Source organism: Crocuta crocuta, unplaced genomic scaffold, assembly GCF_008692635.1.
Source record: "Crocuta crocuta isolate KB4526 unplaced genomic scaffold, BGI_CrCroc_1.0 scaffold60, whole genome shotgun sequence".
NCBI classification, from domain to species: domain Eukaryota; kingdom Metazoa; phylum Chordata; class Mammalia; order Carnivora; family Hyaenidae; genus Crocuta; species Crocuta crocuta.
Genome location: NW_027527145.1, coordinates 2358138 through 2377928, shown reverse-complemented (window position 1 = coordinate 2377928; position 19791 = coordinate 2358138). Strand labels below are relative to the sequence as shown.

Below are 19791 nucleotides of genomic sequence, written 5' to 3'. Positions count from 1 at the left end.
CCCCACTGCACCAGGCTGGCAAGCATTTGCACATGGTGCTTCCACTTCAAGGCTGCGTATATTGGTTCCACGTGTTCAAACACTAATTACTTTGACTCATTCTGTTCTGCTCAGGAACCGCTCAAGCCAGCAATACACAGGCTTAAACAAGCTGTGGTCTGTGGGACTCTACGAATAAGAACCAGAGTCTCTTTTTGGCCCAAAGCAAGTTCTAGAATCACATAGATGTGTCTCTAAAGATAGGTGTTGCAAAAAAAAAAAAAAAAAAAAGTAATTACAGGCTTAGTTCTTATGTGCAAAACCCCACCAGGTGTAAGCAGGCATTGTAGCTATAAAAATATTTACAATGTTCTTCTTCACATACTTCTCCCTAGTAAAGCTAAGCTTTCAGACACTTAGAATTGCACGTCCCCATGCTCTTAATAACACTGGTAAATTTTATTTCAAGTATGCCTATGGCAGCATGTTTAAGGAAGCATTTATGAGCTGTAAATTTTACTTCTAGAATCTTAACAGATTGGAGGCCAGTAGTGCATAGTGTTTCTGGACTTAATTTTTGAGACTACTTCAAGATTTGAGAACAGGCGATTTGCGATTCAAAGTGCAGCACAGACTGACGCAGGTAGCACGGAGTTTTGTTAGTGACACATCCACACCCAGCGCGCAAAGAAGCCATGCGCTCTCCAAGCAAAGCTTTGCGGGCCTGCAGGCTGTCTGTCTCCGTCTCACCTTAAAACAATGCAAATGATAACAAAGACCCAGGGACTCGATGATCATGGCGGCTCCTTTGCCCAGAATGTTATTACAGTAGGAGCACACGCGCTTCCCACTGACTGACCTAGACACGGAACAAGAATGGAAGGGAGGCTTTCATCTGCTCAGATCAAGGTTACTTCAAATCACACTCTGGCATTAACATTAATAATTTCTTAAGAACGTATGTATCTGTGGGAGGAGAACAGTCACCAGACAATCAAAGTATGCTACGTTGTACCTTGAGGGGTCTCCATGGTGGTTCTGAAACCCTCAAAACTTATTCATACAAATGAACAATTTCAGTGTAATTAGTCCATTCCATACTTTCTGACATTACTCTCCTTAGATCACATCTCTTCTACCATCTCAACCTTGTTTTCCCAGCCTCTTTCTCACTCTCTTGCTATTCTCCTTGCACAGAAGTCCCAGTGCTTTCCTGACTGTGCCTCTGGCTTCCAGGACACCTCTGGGAGACTGCGAAGACAGCTGGCTGACATCTACCATTTACATAGGTAAGGAGGGGTTCCACTTTCCCCTGGATGCATGTCTCTCCTGCCCCAGGTGGGAAGGTAAAGGGCACTTCTTACCATCGCATCCCATAGTACTAGCATAGTAGTGACACTGAAAGTGCCTCACTGCTGAGTGCCGCCTCCCAGACAGAGACATTTCCGGGGCAGAAAAGTCAACAGCCCATCTCCTATCTGCTCTCATAGGGCAGAGCTCTCAGATAAGTAAGCGCACACTCTCTCCTCTGCCTTCCTCCCACTCCACAGCCTTCAACTCTCCCCCCCCCCCCATTTACCACAAATCCGTACCCCTTCTTAATTCAAAACTCCGTAATACACACGTTAGAGCTCCTGGAACAAGTAACATTATTTTAGATGGATATGTCTTAACAAAATCCCTCATTTGATAGCTAAAAAATATCCCAATATGAATCACTGTTTTTACTTTTCAGTATTTCATCTGCAATGGAAAGTACTATATGCCTAAAACTACCTTCAGAGAATACACATGGCTTCCTGAAGCATTGGGGCCTGTGCAGAGGATAATAAGCCTCAAAACTCAACATGTGCTGATGTTTGAGTTTTATTCCACATCAGAAGACAAGTTGAGTCAAGACCTATGGTTATAACTCTTAGCCAGTTCCTGCAGCATATAACCTACAGAACTCGGTTGATGTAGTTGGCCAACTACATAAAACACTAGCAATGATTTGAAAACCAAAAACAAAAAAAGCAGTATCTAACTACTTAACATTTTTTTTAATCCAGCTTGTTAAAAGTTGCATAGACCATGGAGCTGGGTTATAATGCTTTCCTTTTACACTCAGTTCCTATAAAAAAAAGAGTTTTCATTATAGTCTCCATAAAAGTCAAACATTTTACGAAACTGCTCTTACTCATAAATTTCAAGTGCATTCACAAGTTCCTGTATATTTTTATGCTTCCACCTTAAGAACTACACAAGTACATGTGTATGGACCCCAAGCAAAAGCAACCGAGACAGTGGCAATGAAGCATGTGTTTTAAAGGTCTCTGGTGGCTTTCAGGAAACCCATTTTTCTTTACAGGAAACCCATAAATGCTCCTAGGGCAGCATGGAAAGCTATTAAGAAAACCTTAATTGATTTTGGTAAAGGAACACTGAATTTGACAGATTCTAAAAGGTTTGGTTTTGGTTTTCATCAGAAAACTTGGACGAGACGTTGGGGAATTTTTAATGAAACAATACCCCAGGACTAAGGTTCTCACCTGTTACGCAGCTGGGAGCCCGGCTGCGGTGCTGAAGGAGAATGGCTGCGAGGTGTGGGAGAAGGTGTGGTGGTGGTCTTCAAAGAACTAACTGAAGGAGGGGGGATGCTAGAGGATGGATTCCGCATGTAGGCACGGTTTGACGTAGACACCAGCTGAGGTGGTGGGCGACTGAAGTCTTGAACGGAGAAGGAAGCATGGACTCCTGACGACTGATTGAGCCAAGGGGATGGTTTCCAAGAATTGGATCTTGGGGAGTCCAGGTTATCTAGAGATTCACCTCTGAAACACACAAAGGGTTAATTAAGATTATATAATACATTCAACTAGAATCTATCATTACAGTCACTAAAATATCCACCTTATGTATTTTCTAAGTATGTATTATTAGTCTAGCAAGTCCAGTTACATATAAAGTTACCATTAATAGCCGAAGTTCCTTTTCATAGAATCATGATGTTTCATATTCCATTAATCTTCATTTATTTTTATTTACTTGGTGCTTAGATAAAATAAAAAACACCAACGTGGAAAATACTAATTTTTTAATAAACTGCTACATTCCTCCTTTAAATATTTAGCTGATTAGACATATGAATCTTAAATTTTAAAACTGAATCAAAACATACCATTTTAGACACTTATATCTATCGGGTATTAGACTAAACACAGTCACTTATTTTTCACACACTATATGCGACTTTTTTTTTTTTTATATCTCACAGAGCTAACTTGTTCATAGGAAAAAGAGCTAGTTGGTAGTGGAACTGGCTTTCAACAGTGTTTTTCTGATCCAGTAGAAATCTGGACCATTCCTACCATGCAGCCCTCATTCACTCACCACTCCAAACCCTGAATTTAATCAACTGTTCAACGTCTGTCTTATGGAAGCATTCACCAGCCACTCCTTTAAAGTGAGGATGCATTTAATATAGAATTTAGCTCACAAGCTGATTTAAATACAACTTCTGGAAAATCTCTTTTAAACAAAGTCAAGTGTTTACATTAATTCTGATCTACAAAAGTCTACTCCAAATTAGAAATGGCTGATTTCTAACAGGTCAATTTTGGTATTACATTTAGAACTTTATCTCTTATCCCAAGTTTAAAATATGTATTTTTCTTTTACAATTAGAGAAGTCCTACATCATTGTGATGAAAAGGACCCAAGTAGTATAGAAGGGTATCTGAGGAATGAATACAGTCTCCCCACCACCACCACCCTCACTTACCACCATTTACCTGTCTTAATTCTCAGAGGTAACCACTGTTGACTTCTAGACTTTTCTGTTTACATACAGAGTTACATACAGATACAAATTTACATAAGTATGGCCATGTCTAAATACGTATGTAATGTGTTTATGTGTTTGGCATTCCTAACCAACTGGGATTATTCTATAATAACTCTTCATAACTTACTTTATTCCATGTAATATGTATTATATTAGAATTATCTTCACGTCGGTTCATGTGATAGACAGTACTTGAGAGGCGCCCACTGAGACATCCTCCCAGGATCCATGCCATTGTGTGGTCCCCTCCCACTGAGTTTCTGCTTGGCCACGTGACACACTTGCACATGGGGGCTTATCCTCCTGAAAGGTTTCCTCTTTGAATCCGGATGCCATGTCATGAGGCAGCCCAAGCAGCTATGGGCGAGGCCCATGGGGGAGCAGAGGCTCTTAACCGATAGCTCCCGATGAGCTCTTGGTACAGCAACTGCATCAGGGGTCAGCAAATTAGAGCCTACTGTCAGGATATGCACAAATCATGAGCTAAGGGTATTTTTTATTTTCAAACAGTCATAAAAAAACAACAAAGAATATGTGACAGACACTAATGTGGCCTACGAAGTCAAAATGATTTACTATCTGGTCCTTCACCTGCCTCCCCCCCCAAAAATTGCCAACGCCAGCTCAAAAGGGTTGTCCAAGTGCCCCAACCAACATCATTCAAAGTGCTGCCTGGTCAGTTGTGATAAGAATTGTGATAAGGTAGAATATTACCCAACTCTAAAAGAATGAAAGGGACATTGCTATATCATAGAGCACTTCAACACTGAGTGAGTTTATCAATGTGTCAGTATTTATTTAGCAAGAACTAAGCACACTCTTATTAATAGATATTCTGATTCTTTTTTTTTTTTTTTTTTTTNATATTTTTGGTTTTTTTTTTTTTTTTTTTTTTTTGCTATTGCTAATAATACTTAAGTGTATACCCTTTGGTCTCTCTTTTGCATATTTATCCAAATACATTGAGAAGATAAAGTGCCAGAAATTAGGTAGCTCACATGGTTACATACATAAAAACTTTTGCTTAATAAGCACTGGTTAACTTTCCAACTAGGAACAAGAATTCCTGTTTCCTTATACCACTGTTAAGACTAGATTGAGTTAGTCAGTATTTAACCCTCTACAATATAAGGAGATATACCACTGTTGTCCTAGGAGTAGAGCTAACCTTTTGTATGTTTACTGACTTTTGCTTTTTCTGTGAAATAATCTGTTCATACCACCTGCCTATGTTGCTATAAAGTTGTCACGGTTTATTTACTGATTTATGAAAGTTACTTGTATATTGAGATAATTAGTCCTTTGTAATGTGTTCCAAATTGTCCTCAGCTTGTCACCTGTGAAAATACTTAATAAAAGCAGCTTCTATATTTATTTACCAAAAAGACATCTTTCAAAATGTTCATCTTCTCATTTTCAGTTAATTTATATCTATATATTTTCCTTAAAGTTAAGAAATTGGGTTTCACACTGTGTAAATACTATTATCATGATTCCAGTTGAACCATTATCTCATTATATACAAGCTGACTTAATTTTCTCTTTCAGTTCAGCAGCCAAGGAAGGGCAAAGAGCAGCATAAATTATTTAAGTGCCTGAACTGTACTTCAGAATTCCACATCCACCTTTGCAACCCATTAGCCATGTGGTTTTGTCCAAGTGTGTTCCGGCTTGAGCCACAGGCTCTTTATATGGAAAAAGAGAATTACCATCCCTGCCTCAAAACATTTTCCCCCGAGGAAGTCAGACGATGTGGACAAAGTAACTGGCATATGTCTGGACCTCAAATAAGCGCTTGAACATGTGCCCAGTCGTATTCACTGTGAATTTAAAAGATAAAAAAAAATGTTGATTCCCACTAAATCTTAGATAAGAAAAAAATACTACGACATCTTTCCTGTCCAAAGTAACCCGCCTGTCCAGAAATTAAATATTTGCCTCACAGTACAGAAGAGGAAATAACTCCTAAAAAAGTCTCGCACCTTCTCATGATCCCAGGCAGACAAATGGGCTCTTTGTTGACACTGGAACTACGCTGTCGGATCCAGCTGTTGTCATTGAGAAGGGACGTTCTCTTCCTCATTTCTTGAAGGATTTGTTGTCTCTCCAACTCTGCTTCTGACGGGACCGGATCCTTCTTGGAGCTCCTCTGTGATGAGCTAGTGCTCCCAATTCGGTCCAAATATTNTATAAAAAAAAAAAAAAAAAAAAAGAGGGTGAATAGGGGATACATCTCCAAATACAATGTAGCAAAAAATAGGACATTGTGCACACATGCTACCATCAGTTCTCAAGAAGACTGCTGCATGAGGACCCAGAAGGAAGTCCGCTATTCCTGCCGAGTCCAGTCCCACACCCAGAGGGACTCTCCCTGGGGAGAGGAAGACATATATGCCTGCATCTTCAGCTGACATGACTCAAGCCTTCATGGTGGAAGTTCGAGAATAAGTCATGATCAAATTGCAGGAACGAGAGCACATTCAATCACTGAAATAGCTTTTGTGAAATTGAAAAGTATTCAAGTAACCCAAATACTAACCAAGGAATGTTATCAGATTTGTTTGTCCTCTAAGAAACTGCCAAAGCTGTAATTTGGATGTTGACTATATGAATGACAATTAAGTGAGGTTTTATCCTGAAGGTTCTGTCTCATTGGATATGCTGATTAATTTCTGATTTGGACAAAACATCCTTAACTTTGAAGTATTCTCCTCCTTTTAATTTGGCTTAGGAAATTTCATCTCAGGATTTGTTTCCTTTCACTTTCCACATTTACCGCTGTTGTCAATTTTTCAAAATTCATGGTGCATCTCTGCATTAGTTCATCTTTCAGTAAGCAGTGAACAAGGCCCCACTTTTCTCATACATTTTCTCATACCTACATTTACATTTATGTATGCATACAGCTTATCAGTTTGGTCAGATTTTAAATTAAACATTTTCTATTTCAGAAGTGCCTTATTGGCATAACTGAGTTTTTCAATAAAATATTTCATTTCATTAGTTCCACTGCCTGCTATTCAGGAGCTTACAGTTAGCAAAGGGAAGAAAGCAACAGTGAGGACTGAAATACTTAAAGTTTGATTTTAATTCAGGCGGAAAAGAAACTCAGAGATCCAAACAGGGAAGAACAGAGGAAGGAGATCAGAAAGCATGTGATAAACTGGGAACTGGGAAACAGAAAATTTTGGTGTTAGATAAGGGTTCCTAACAGGAAAAACAGCAAAACAGCTGGAAATGTAAATTAGGACCAGATAATGGAAGGTCCCATGTGTTAAGGAGAAGGAGGTGATCATAGAACCTAACAGAAACTGAATTCTACAAGATTTAACCAGAGGTTACATACTAGGCCACTTAGGCCTATAGATGTGTTGTTTGGCTCACAGAGGGTTTTAAACTTTGTTTATCCTTGTCAGCACTGAAAACATTAAAAAAATGCAGATTTTCATGTTAACTTCCCTTTTACAACAGAAACAGTTGGCCCTCACAGGCTTGCACCCTCCCACAATGCCATAGCAGGCTGGAGCCAGGAAGTGGCTATCCATCAGTGGGCATGCATCAAATTCACCTCAATCCTCATTTGGACCTTCATTCTTTCATATAACTGCCCAGCACCCTGCCTATCCAAAGCCTGATATACAAAGCCTGCTTTAAAATATGTTTCATGCTTGGGTTTTTTTCCCCCTCAGTTATATAATTTCAGCTACATGCAAACCTTCCTTTTTATTAATTTTTTAATGTTTATTTCTTTTTGAGAGAGAGCATGCGCAAGAGCATGAAGAGGGGAGGGGCAGAGAGAGAGAGGGAGGCAGAATCTGAAGCAGCCTCCAGACTTTGAGCTGTCAGCACAGTGCCCTGCTTAGGGCTCGAACCCACAAACCATGAGATCATGACCTGAGCCAAAGTCAGATGCTCAACTGACTGAGCCACCCAGGCACACCACATTCATTCCCAAAAGCACATTTGATACTAACAATATCAGGTTCCAGCTCATTTTTTGCCCAAGTTAGTGAAATAATTATCATTTTGGACTTTGGGACATCTTGGCACTTAAATGTACAATTTCAAATTTATAAACAATTTGTAAGTCCCCTGGTATTCTGCAGAAAACGTTTCTGTCCCATGTTCTTGGCTGCAAGATTAAATCTACACAAAACTATCAGCAACACATGATCAGCCCACGTTTCATTAGCTATGTAAAACCATTTTAATCTCTCATAACTCTCTCCATTATAAAGTAAAGCCAGAATAATCACAAGATAGTTTTGTTTTTATACACAAATGCTAAAAATATTTGGTATTTTACTTATGTAATCTTAATGAATCTGAAATAGATTGACTTTAAAATACTGATCATAGCATATGATAGCATAAACAAGCCACTGTGCTGAGGAATTTGGGGGAAAAGTTCACACGTTTACCATTTTTATTTGTAGGGTAATCATTCAGTTCAGTAGTAGATCTGGATTTATTCCTACAACACAAAATACAACATGTTATAAACACCTCATTAAGAACATCTTTTTTACATTTACGATGTAAGAGTATCAAAAAGATTGGGTTTTAAATCAGTTGATTTATTTCCTATGTCTGTTGAGAGCAACATTTATTTTCACACTAAGGAATGTTTCATGTTGTACAAGGTAGCAGAAAACAGCGATGTCTGTAAATGAGAAAAGAGCTTGATGCTAGAAGCAGATATAAACGTGAAGATCCTCTCCTGTTTGTACGATGATCATTCGCCTATGATTTTTGGCCAATCTGTGTACTTTGATTCTCTTCCAGATCTTGGTCTCACAGGCTATACCAGATATCAGATCACCGAACATCACACTGTCCCACTTCCTTCATGCTGCCCAAGGGTCAAGAAAATGACTTTTTGGATACTAGGGTACTTACTCCGAAACAGCCACTGGCCAAGTGCTATCTTAGCTGCACAAAGAGGTACTCACACGTGCTGGCAAAGGAACCTCTGAAGTTACCTGACTTTGTAATGGCAACATTTAGGCTTCCATACCAACCCATGCTGGTCTCATTCTCACTCTTCAACTAAGCATAATCACTTCAAATAATAGTGGTAATAATGGCTAATATACATTATCATACATATACATATGTATGCAGAGGACATATATGTGCATGTATACAACATATAATAATGTATACACAATACTGTATACACAATAACGTATACACAATAATGTATACGCAATAACGTATCATAACTGTTAGCAAATTTCATGAATGGTTTCATTTGTATTAACAAAGAAAATACTTTTATTACAAGGTGTCCCGCCACACGCCTTAATGCCTCTAAGCCCGTGCTATATCACAAATGCCTAGCAGTATCTTTTCCAGGAATTACTAAGTTTGCCTCTGCAATCTAATTATTTTCTCAAGGTAATAAGCTACATAAATAAAGATGATTTAAATGTATAAGTAAATGCACATCTTGAAAAAAAAGATACACATTTTAATGATCCATAGTTACCCAGAAGCCTTCATTATAAATAAGGCCATCCATCACTAAAACTCTTTCTACCTTCATGTTGGCCTATTACTACCTGTATATTAACGTTCCCTATCTACTTGGCAGTCCTACCCGGTCATCCTGACTTCCAGGAGAGATGACTTTTTCCATATCTCTAAGGCAAACCTCCTAAAGAAGAAATATCAGCTCTGAAAACACAAATTAATGGTCAGACACAGGATATTTATGGACAGAGTCTATTCAGAAGTCCTTAGTGGTTTCAAAACTGCAAAGCGTTTTAAAAATTACTTTCCAACATTAAATTGAATGTTTCAGGAAATTTTAAGACATATATAAGATGTACTGGAATTGACCAGTAGCTCTCATCAAACTAAGAGAGGGCCACAATTCTCATTTCAGATGTCCACATGTGACTTCATTTTGAGTAAGCTTAGGCTGTTGCTTATAACCTCTTCAAAATAAAAATTAAGGTAGACTGCAAAAGGTGAACACAACTCTACCCGGTGTTCCTTCCCCTGGCACTGTGGCTACAAGTAAAGAGGTAGAGTTTTTCTCTGTCCTGTGAACTTGGGCCGGCCTGTGACTCTAGGTAATGGGATGTGGCCGAAGCATCGGTGGGCCACTTCAGAAGCTAGACTTGCAAGGTGCCCGGTGCGCTTCTTTGCTCTTCTCCTCTCTGCCCGGCCACCATGTAATGCAAGCCTGCACTGGCTTGCTGGGTCTTGAGAGACACATGATCTGGTTGTTCTCACCGCCCCAGCGGACAGTCAGCCAGCTCCCCGAAGCAGAGCTGCCTAGTAAATCAGCAGCACATGTATGAGGAGCCCAATCTATGAGAAGAACTGCCAATTAGAATCAGTCCAAAATACCCACAAAATCGTGTTAAATCACTAAGTTTAGGGGTAGCTGGTTGCAAGCTCTTTGTATACCACAGAAGATCCGCAGCTAAAGTCATTCCATAAAACATCTAGGCAAGCCCTCAAATATTCATCTAACCCATTATTCCAACCATAATACGATGAGATGTTCCACATACCGATCACTAGGAAGCAACCCTGGGGATTTTTCCTCTCTCTTTGGTAGATCATAGGAATCAACCGGCCTAAAAGGATAGAAGGGTTTATGGTAAAAATAATCAGACTTTCATGCCTTTCCGGAGATTGAGGAATTGATACCAAAACAATGTTATTCTAGCCTCTTTATGAGATGGTCTCTAGATGAAGAACTGAATAAGAAGTAGTATTTCAATCAATCACTGCAGAATGCACACCTACTGATACCATATTTTGCAATTCATTCATCCCACAAATGTATACTCACTATGGTTCTAGGGCTGGGTGAGAGGAGCAAACAAAACAAAAAAGTATTAAGTGTAAGTATTATGTTTCAGTGGGCAGGAAGGCCACAGACAAACAAACACATAACATAAAGCATGGTATGCGGGGAGAAGGGGTAGGGAAAAGACACGTATTTTAGATGAGGTTTTCCGGAAAGTCTGAGGAGGTGACATTTGAGCAGAGACTTAAAGAAAATGAGTAAGACAAACAGATACGTGAGGGAAGGCTTCTCCGAGCACAGGGACTAACACATGCAGAAGTCCAGGGTCAGGATGTATTGGAGAGTCTCAAGGAAGGAAAAGGAGGCCAGTATGTCTGGAATAGAAAGGATGAGGGGAAGAGTGGGAGGAAGCTGCGCGGACCACAGAGCCAAGACCCAGCTCACGCGGGCCTTCTAGGCTATTACGAGGACTCGGGTGGTGTTCTAACACAAGAGGAAGCCATGTGAATAGATGTAAACAGGGAAGTAAGGTGACAGGATCAGGTATACAATTTAAAGGGTTTCCCCTGGGCTGCCTGTGTAGAGAATGGATGGTAGGGATGGACCCTGCCTGCCTCGGGAGTGGGGAACGGATACAGCTAAGCCAAGCCAGTGTGAAGTACGACAGCGCCCTTCGGCTGTGGGACGAACCTTCTATACTGGTATATTCTGACTGAAGTTTCCCTCTCTCTCTCTGCCTGGTGCTTGTGCTCCTGGGCCTCCACCGGATGCTGCTTCTGTTCCTGCTCTTCCCGATTCTGTTGCTCCTCTGGTTTTGTCTCTTTCTCAAGAGCGAGTTGCTCCTGCAGCTTCTGTCTTTGCTCTTCGTCCGCACCCTGCTTTTGCTGCTGTCTCCCCTCGTCTTCTCCGGCTCGGGTTCCTTCCCGGTCAGAGGACTTGGACCCCTCACCCCAGGCGGCCTCCCAGCTGGCAACGGCAGGCTCCCGGGTGGTCAGAGGAATGCTGTTTGAGTTCAGGACCATCAGTTCCTAGGTGACCAGGGAGAAAAAGACACCCATCCAGATCTGTGCATTTCTATGACTTCATAAAGAGAGATCTAAATTCAGTTTTCATAAAGAGAGATCTATATTCAGTTTTGGAGACTGATTGTAGTTGGCCTGGAGTTCCACTCGGAATGATGTGAAAAGGTTTCTTGCTAACAAAGCCATATGTGGGTGACAGAGACAGACGTGAGAAGAGAAAGATGCAGTTAGAGTCGATTAACACAATTATTTAATGATACACTAGAGAAACTAGGAGACACGTTGAAACATCAAAGCAAAATTCTCACAAATGAAAGCTCACTGTATTTTTCAAAGAGCTTATGGAAGTGATTATGTGGCAAAAGCCAGGTGAAATACAGTATCTTCCATTTTTCAGCTAACTTCACCAAGACAGAGAATACAGCATGGTTCAACACTACCTCATTCAAGTACTTGTAATTCTCTCTCTCAGCTTCCTGCTTAGCCCTTTGCCACTCTTCCCTGAGTTTCTCCTGCTCACGTTGATATTTTTCCTATAAGAAGAGACAGCATATTAGTTAATTAGTTAATTAACAGGTTAATGATGTTAAACAGAATCTTTTTCACTAGTATTTTCTAGCTCTACTCTTCATCTCAATCTTTAAAGGCAGTCATATTATTTTAACCAATAGGACTTTCATCCCTAAAGTACAAAATAGCTTATATTGGGGTGTCTGGGTGGCTCAGTTGCGTAAGCGTCTTCCTGATTTTGGCTCAGGTCATCACCTCACAGTTTGTGGGACTGAGCCCCATATCGGGCTCTGTGTTGACAGCATGGATTCTGCTTGGGATTCTCTCTCTCTCTCTAAATAAACAAGTAAACTTAAACAAATAGCTTATATCAAATTAAAATGCAGTCTCAGGGAAGAGTAGATACTCAAAACTGAGTCTACAGCCACCCTTTGCCACAGCTGTAATGGATTACAGCCTCTAGCTAGCAAGGGGGACTAGACTTCTCTGCAGCAGAATGGACACACAGCATAAAGGGTGTAAGTCCTTACAACTCATATACCTCCCACGTGTAAGAAATCCACAAAACTGCAGTGCCTTATTCTAAAAAATACACAGGGTGAATAATTATTTTAAAAGGAAGACTGAGAGAGCTTGAAATGTAGCTAACACAAGATGTGCTGCCTAACCAAAGACTTGTTAATTATGAGGTTATTAGCATTTAATTTTTTTTTTTTTTTTTTTAATTTGCATCGTGACGCTGGTTGACACGGACCGTTTCTGGGGGCCCGTATTGTTCTGCTCTACCTGCAGCAGGCGGTCTTGTTCCTTTTGCCACCGCTCCTGCCGCTTCCGCTCCTCCTCTTGATCCCATGCCCAGCGACTCGGGGCACTGAGGGTCGGAACTGGAAGCTAACCAGTCAGAAGAGAAGATGTGCAAACAAAGAACACATGAGATCACTGAGTCGTCTACTGAAGCACGCTCGCTAACATGAATTATTCATACCACCCTTTGTCTAAGCAGTACCACAGGAGGCTTGGCTTTTTATTTCAAAACAGGTCTTTCCAATTTGGAAAGATTGCTCCTTGATAAATTCTTATGCAACTGAAAATAAGCGATGCTACTAGGTCCTAATTCAGTCCCACCAAGGTCACTTCATTTATTCGAAAAACAAATGAACGCTACTTACATCAGGAACCACAGAATCGGAGCTTCCTGTATTGCAGCATGTGGGAAAGGAAGAAAAAAGTAAGTTTTTTCACTTCTGTGAAATAATTCTTTTCAGAAAGTCTTATTAGCTGTTTCTATGCCAGTATACTAAGGGACGTCAATGGCTCTTTTAAAACCACAGCAGTATCTCAGTTTTTCTCTCTAATTTCATCTGCTTGTTATTCACCTTCCAAAGTCAAAGTCATTTAAAAAGAGCGAGAGAGAGAGAAACTGTGGATGCCAAAGGTGAACCCTAGCTCCTGCTTCTAGAGTTGGATAGATGGTGTGTTCTAAAGAGGTTTCAGGGTTCTTTTATGAACAGACTCGTAGCATGTCATAGCTCAGCCTAATAGGGGGGAATAAGAATTTCAAGTGTTACAACATCTAGAAATCCAAATTTTTACTTGTCACTATTCAATTATGATGTGACCGCTCCCATCACATTTTCCAGGTCTCCTTGCTAATAAGCTACTTTCCTTAAGACCCCAAAACACATGTTCAAGAAACCTATCCCTTTCCTCTCCTATTACTTGAAGCACAGATATTCAAACTTCATGTGTAAACCTATGGGCCTAATATCATTCTTATTATTCTTAAGGGGCTTACATAAATATGTGTCTGTATGTAGGACAAGGATTATAAACAAGTAAGCACATTTCATGAAATGTACTATCATATAGTATTTGTTTAATTTTCCTGAATCCTTATCTGTCCAGTAAATTTATTCACTCACACTTTTTTTTTTTTTTTTAAGAAAACTGCTTTGAGACTTAGGAAAATATTCTTCCCTAAAATAGCCTGTTGAAGAAAAGTGAGTGAACATTAGAATAGCCAAAGAAAAGGAATTGTTTCATTTTAGCCGGTTTGAGCTAGAAGTATCACACTGTTTCAATTAAATTACCACAGAAAAACAGGAATTTAACAAAAATGTCAAAAATGCGAAGGATACTGACACAAATAGACCTTGCACATGCACGGCTGGTAAGCGATTCCTATTTATGGTCAAAAAGAAACTTTAGTTCACCAAAGGAAGACTAGCAGATCAAAAAAAAAAAAAAAAAATTCCATGAGTCCAGTAAGTATACGGTAAGAAAAGCATGTAAAAGTGTTTTGATCTTAAAAGTAAGAAACAGTAACATTAGACACCAACAGCACGCTACTCTCTGTGCCATTGGATCTCAAATGTTGACGATTACTTTTAAGTCCTTGCTAGCACAGCACAGCTGGAAGTGCATTCATGGGACAGGGCGTTAGACAGACGTGAGGGGGGGAGAAATGCCACACGCATAGCACATAAGGCAGAGCTGCTCAACTACACCAACACAGTGGTTCTCAAGATGCATGTTGTTGGAAGTGCCACTAGAATTTACATTTGATTTATTTCAGAGTCAATGGAGTGCTCCTATTAACACTCCAGAGCCATCATCCCAATAGCAATAAACAACTCTGCTCTTTATGAAGAGCATAGTCCGTAATCAAAAATTGGAGTTTTTATAAATATTGAACAATTGTATGTTGGTGTAATCTAATAGTATGCAATTCGTAGGAAGCAGTAAGGCATAAGTGAAGTTCCTCGTTTCTTACTGTCACCCAGTGGAAAGAAGTGTGTGTTTAACAGCATCTCAATCTTTTAATTAGAAAACCAAAAAAATAAAAAAAAAAATTCAGAGGTATACAAAAGACACGCAAGGACCCATTACCACAGAGGTAGACCCATGAACTGTAAGAAAAGCCTGACGACCCTAGGAAAAGAATGGAAATGGGTTATGTTGCTTGGTCATAACTTGGACAGCCAGTTGAAAAGGCTTAGTGCCCAGCACCACAGACTACTAGGAAAGAGTAGAGAATGGCAACAATTCCATGAAAGTGCACGAATTGTTAGCTTGGTAGTTTACCTTGTTCAAAAAATTGTGATCGCCTTTTTAAGTTTTTCAAAGAAATAGGTTCAGCTGCTAGTTGAAAAATAAAAAAAAAAATCAATACCATGTCATTCATTTTAATCTTTCACCACTGGAAAACTCAATGTCATTTGACTAATGTCTGTAGCATTAGTTTTAAAATGACAAAACTGATGGCCATAAAAGATTCGGATTATTTCAACGTACAAAGACACATATTTTTAGAAGTCTATACCACATTCAGATTAGTGGAAGAACTAATTATTTCATTAATAAATTCTAGCAGATAGCATCATAGTCTCACAGAAGCCAAATACCATTTTCCATGCTAGATCACACAGCTTTAGAGAAATGAAAACTAACATGTTTTGCTTAGGTTAATCAACCAGAAGTCTAGAAGTCCAAGGAGAACTGTTTGTGACTAAGAGTTTTCACAGTGCTAAGTAAAAACTGAACTAATAAAATAGTGGGGAGGAAGAAAATAAATTAATACCCAGAGAGAGATAAAATAGAAACAAATGCCGGAAACTAAAATATTCTTCTATTTTGTCCTAGTAACATCCACTAACTTCAAGCAAATGGAGTTCAGTCACATAAAAAAAAAAAAAAAAAAAAAAAAAAAGAGGAAGGAAAGAAACATTCTGACTTCTACAGATCTGTTGCAAGGTTATGGGAAATGATTATTATGCTTCAGTTTATTCATTAAATGTAAATGAAACAATTACTTGATACTAGTTGGTGCTTACTTCTCTTAACAAACCCCTCAAATGATGGGCCAGCATATAGTCCCCGTCACTTATGACGAACTCCGGGTCTTATTATCTGTTTGCTCTGCCTGAATGGCTGGTAGAATAGGACCTGTACATCTTGGATTTAACATCATAAATCAAAAATAAGTCAGGTGGTGCTCCGTCCACTGAGCAGCTGACTCTTGATTTTGACTGAGATCTCACGGTTCACAGCATGGAGTCCCATGTCTGAGCGGCAGAGAGCCTACTTGAGATTCTCTCTCCCTCTCTACCCCGCCTGCACTCGTGCTGGCTTGCACACGAGTGCACACACACACTCTCTGTCTCTCAAAATTAATATACTTAAACAATGCCAGGTTTGCTTACAAAACTTCTTTGATTAAGAATACAGTATCAAGCAATGAAAATACAGTCACTTCTAACTATCAGAAATTTAATACCAAAACAAATCATCAATAAAGGGAAATTTATAAACTTGGTTTGGCTTTGACCTAATGCACTATGAATCGGCAAATGTAGGTGCAAAGCCGTCAAACTGCTGTGAACACCCAGCCCGACCAGAGTCTAGTTTCATGATAAAAGGAGTTTCTTCCTCTTTGGGTCTCTCTCCCTGCCTATGTAGGTCTTTATTACTTATTTTGTATGCTTACAGAATAGCACATGGCATGAGGTAACAATTATTTATGGACAGAAAGAAGGAGGGAGAGAGCAGTGACTCCCTAATACAAGATCTCCCCAGATACTACACCTGCTTTGTCATTACAAATGGGTACTTTTGCTCACAACTGTTATTGCCATTTCTCTACTAAGACTAGCTGCCTATAAACATGTCCTTTGCACAACAATAAAAGGGAAAAGGAAACTTCATTCATCGTTTCAGATTTAATGAAGATTCCCTCTGCCAACATACCACTGCAAGAAGGCTAATGGCCTCAGGAAACCAGTCTTTCTTATTTGGCTTAGACACACAGGCACTCAAAGCTCCTGGACATGCTGCCAAAGCTTTGTTTGCAGTCCCTAAACTATTCAAACCCTGGAACTGAACCACCTTCCACCTGGCTGCAACTGGATCTGCATGCTAACCTTTTAGTTTCAACTTCCAGTGGGATCATTTTTTTCTTTGACTCACTGATATTAATTTTTAGAATAGCAAAAGTTGAATGCTATGACTTCTATATTATAAATATAGTTATAATGGTGATGTTTACCTTTTGATTCAAAAGTATTACTTTCATCAGGAATTCCATTCATTTCCTTGGATTCAGTATTCTGGAAAGGATAAAATGCCAGTTAGCAACTATTTCTCCAACTGGACTTTGGGTTTAAATACTGCATTTCCCATTGGTGAAAATATCTTAAGGTTAGTTTTTCAGGATATTAATATATTTCTTACAGCCTTTTACATAAATAGAAAATTTTTTTCATAATTCTTTAATATTTGTGGAAGGATTAATGACCATCTATCTATAAGTATGGATGACTTTAAGTTCAATCAGTCATTACTTTTCCAAGAAACACATCATGTGCCAAATAATTAGTTCACTTAGCTGATATTTAAGACTAAGCAACATAAGCATATAGGACTCTTCAGCATTTAAGCATTTCTTACACAATGTAGCAGGAACTCCTTATTAGATAAAAGAGTATCTTAGGATAACAACAACTATATCTAGGGAGTCAATATAAGCATTTATTTGAAATTTTAAGTTTAACTGATACTTAGAAAAATGTCTGAGCTGCAGTTATTTTTAATCAATGAATGTAACTAAATATCTCTTAACCACATCTAAGTCTACCCTTCGAATTCACCTACACAAGAAACTAAAAATGCTTCATGAGGTTTTAAAATAAGTATAGTAATTATGTGTAATTTACCTGTGAAAACTAAAGAAAGCATAGACAAGTTACGGTGTCTAATTTTACATTATTACTACTTCACATCCACAAAGATCTGAGGAATGGGTATGATTGAGATTAGTAAGAAATACCTGTAAAACAACAGTACAGGATCTTTTGATTTTACCACTATGTAACTATCACTCTATTAATGAATAATACCTTAGGATTGTCAAAAATATATCTTTATTCTCATTCTCATAAATTACCTTATTCAACTAAGGGTTTTTAAAGTAGCATTGAAATTGTTCAAACAAATCCTCCCCCCCCTCACCCCCCCAACACACAGACTTCCTGCAGATACTTTCCTCTACACAAATACTCTCACTCCTCAAAATACTTACAGAATGCTGGAAGCTTTCTGAGAAATCAGTCGTTACTGACAGATTTGAAGATTTGTCTGAGTTGTAAATTCCAGAAGTTGTATCAATCCACTTTGTTTCAGGTGAACCTATAATTTTGGTAGCCATACTGGTGAGATTGAGGGTTTTATGCCGTATAAATGGCAGGGAAGGCTGGTCTCTGCCCCAGTCTGATTGGCACATGATGATCAAGAAATGAGTACACATAAATGTTGAAGTGGAAAGAACAAAGTTACTGAATGCACATACACAAAATGAACACATAGAAGACATACAAACAATCAGGTAGCATGTGAAAAAAGTCAAGAGTTCAGTGTTTTGACCAAGAGATCACCTTCCGAAAACACAAGGGTTAGATGATGTTAATAATGAAAAGACTAGCAAATTTGCTGAATCTTTCTGTAAACCAGAATAGAGCATTGTATTTTGGTATCATACCTTAGCAGGTAGGGGGAGGCTTAATGCCCTTCTTCCATCTAACCTCAACAACTAAGAAACACAATAATAGAATGTATACTGAAAGTTCCCTGAGTATGAACAACAGGAAATAGGACCTAGCATGTTCTCTCTTACACCAATTAGTTATGGTGCTGTAGAGAAAGTAAAATCAGAGTGTAATTCTTAATACTCAGCATTATTTTATGACTCCCAAATGCAATTACAATAGCTTTCAGTTAATATATGCATTCAAAGTCAGTCTAGCATATGAATCAGTCAATAAAGAATGTAAATTCAGTAAATTTGCTAGTGAAGAGTTTTCAGACAGACTATTCAAGGAGGTATCATTCAAGATTTGTCTCAGCATAACCGCAAAACATCTTGAAGCCAAAAAAGTTTTAAAAACTGAGAAAAATGTTATTGAAGCAAGCTGTTAGAACCACTTGCCAAAGACCAGCTCCCAATTTAGAAAGCCAGACAGCGGCAAAACCAACTCACCAGACTTTCCATAGCGCCTGATATCCATTACTAGGTTTCCAGTTTCTTGAGCATTAGCCATGGTTGTCTCCCACTCTTTTGTGTCCTTACATGAAAATTTGGTGTTGTTAACAGCAATAATCTCATCATCTACCTGTAGCTGAGAAAATTCTGCTGGGCTACCTAAATGAAGAAAAATAGATTAAAGAGCCAATAATAAAAAAATTCCAAACAAACACACCCATGTTCTACCAAATGCTTACTTAAAGAAAAAAAATGCCTTCTTAATCTCAACTAACCGCTTCTTAAATTTGTCAGTCAGGGTAGAGCCATGAAGTTTTTTTACATTATCAAATATTGGAGTATCTACAATATACAAAGCAGCAAAGGCATTTTTTATTCTACAGTATGTATATTCATTAACATGTAAAGGAGAAATAAGTGAATCTATTTAATAAAAATTATTACCTTCCTAAGAACAAAGAAAAGTTTTAAATTATTTTTAAATTAAAAATGTGAAATACATTGTACTTGAATTGAGCTTCCAAAACCAAATGTACCCTGGAATGGATGAAAGAAAGAAAAGAAAAGAAAAGAAAGGAAAAGAAAAGAAAAGAAAGGAAAAGAAAAGAAAAGAAAGGAAAAGAAAAGAAAGGAAAGGAAAGGAAAAGAAAAG

At 38.7% G+C, this 19791-nt stretch overlaps 1 protein-coding gene across 1 annotated transcript in view; it reads right to left on the bottom strand.

Moving 5' to 3' along the window:
- LMO7 (LIM domain 7) overlaps positions 1 to 19791 on the bottom strand; it is a 192898-nt gene that overhangs the window by 2612 nt on the left and 170495 nt on the right. The window contains exons 17-29 of the mRNA XM_077761210.1: positions 19137 to 19298; positions 18183 to 18289; positions 17151 to 17211; positions 15191 to 15247; positions 13276 to 13301; positions 12893 to 12997; positions 12037 to 12129; positions 11265 to 11602; positions 10333 to 10398; positions 8223 to 8279; positions 5788 to 5997; positions 2511 to 2792; positions 730 to 838 (exon numbers count right to left, since the gene is read on the bottom strand). Coding sequence (XP_077617336.1) covers positions 730 to 838; positions 2511 to 2792; positions 5788 to 5997; positions 8223 to 8279; positions 10333 to 10398; positions 11265 to 11602; positions 12037 to 12129; positions 12893 to 12997; positions 13276 to 13301; positions 15191 to 15247; positions 17151 to 17211; positions 18183 to 18289; positions 19137 to 19298 — 1673 coding nt within the window. The remainder of the gene's footprint in view (positions 1 to 729; positions 839 to 2510; positions 2793 to 5787; positions 5998 to 8222; positions 8280 to 10332; positions 10399 to 11264; positions 11603 to 12036; positions 12130 to 12892; positions 12998 to 13275; positions 13302 to 15190; positions 15248 to 17150; positions 17212 to 18182; positions 18290 to 19136; positions 19299 to 19791) is intronic.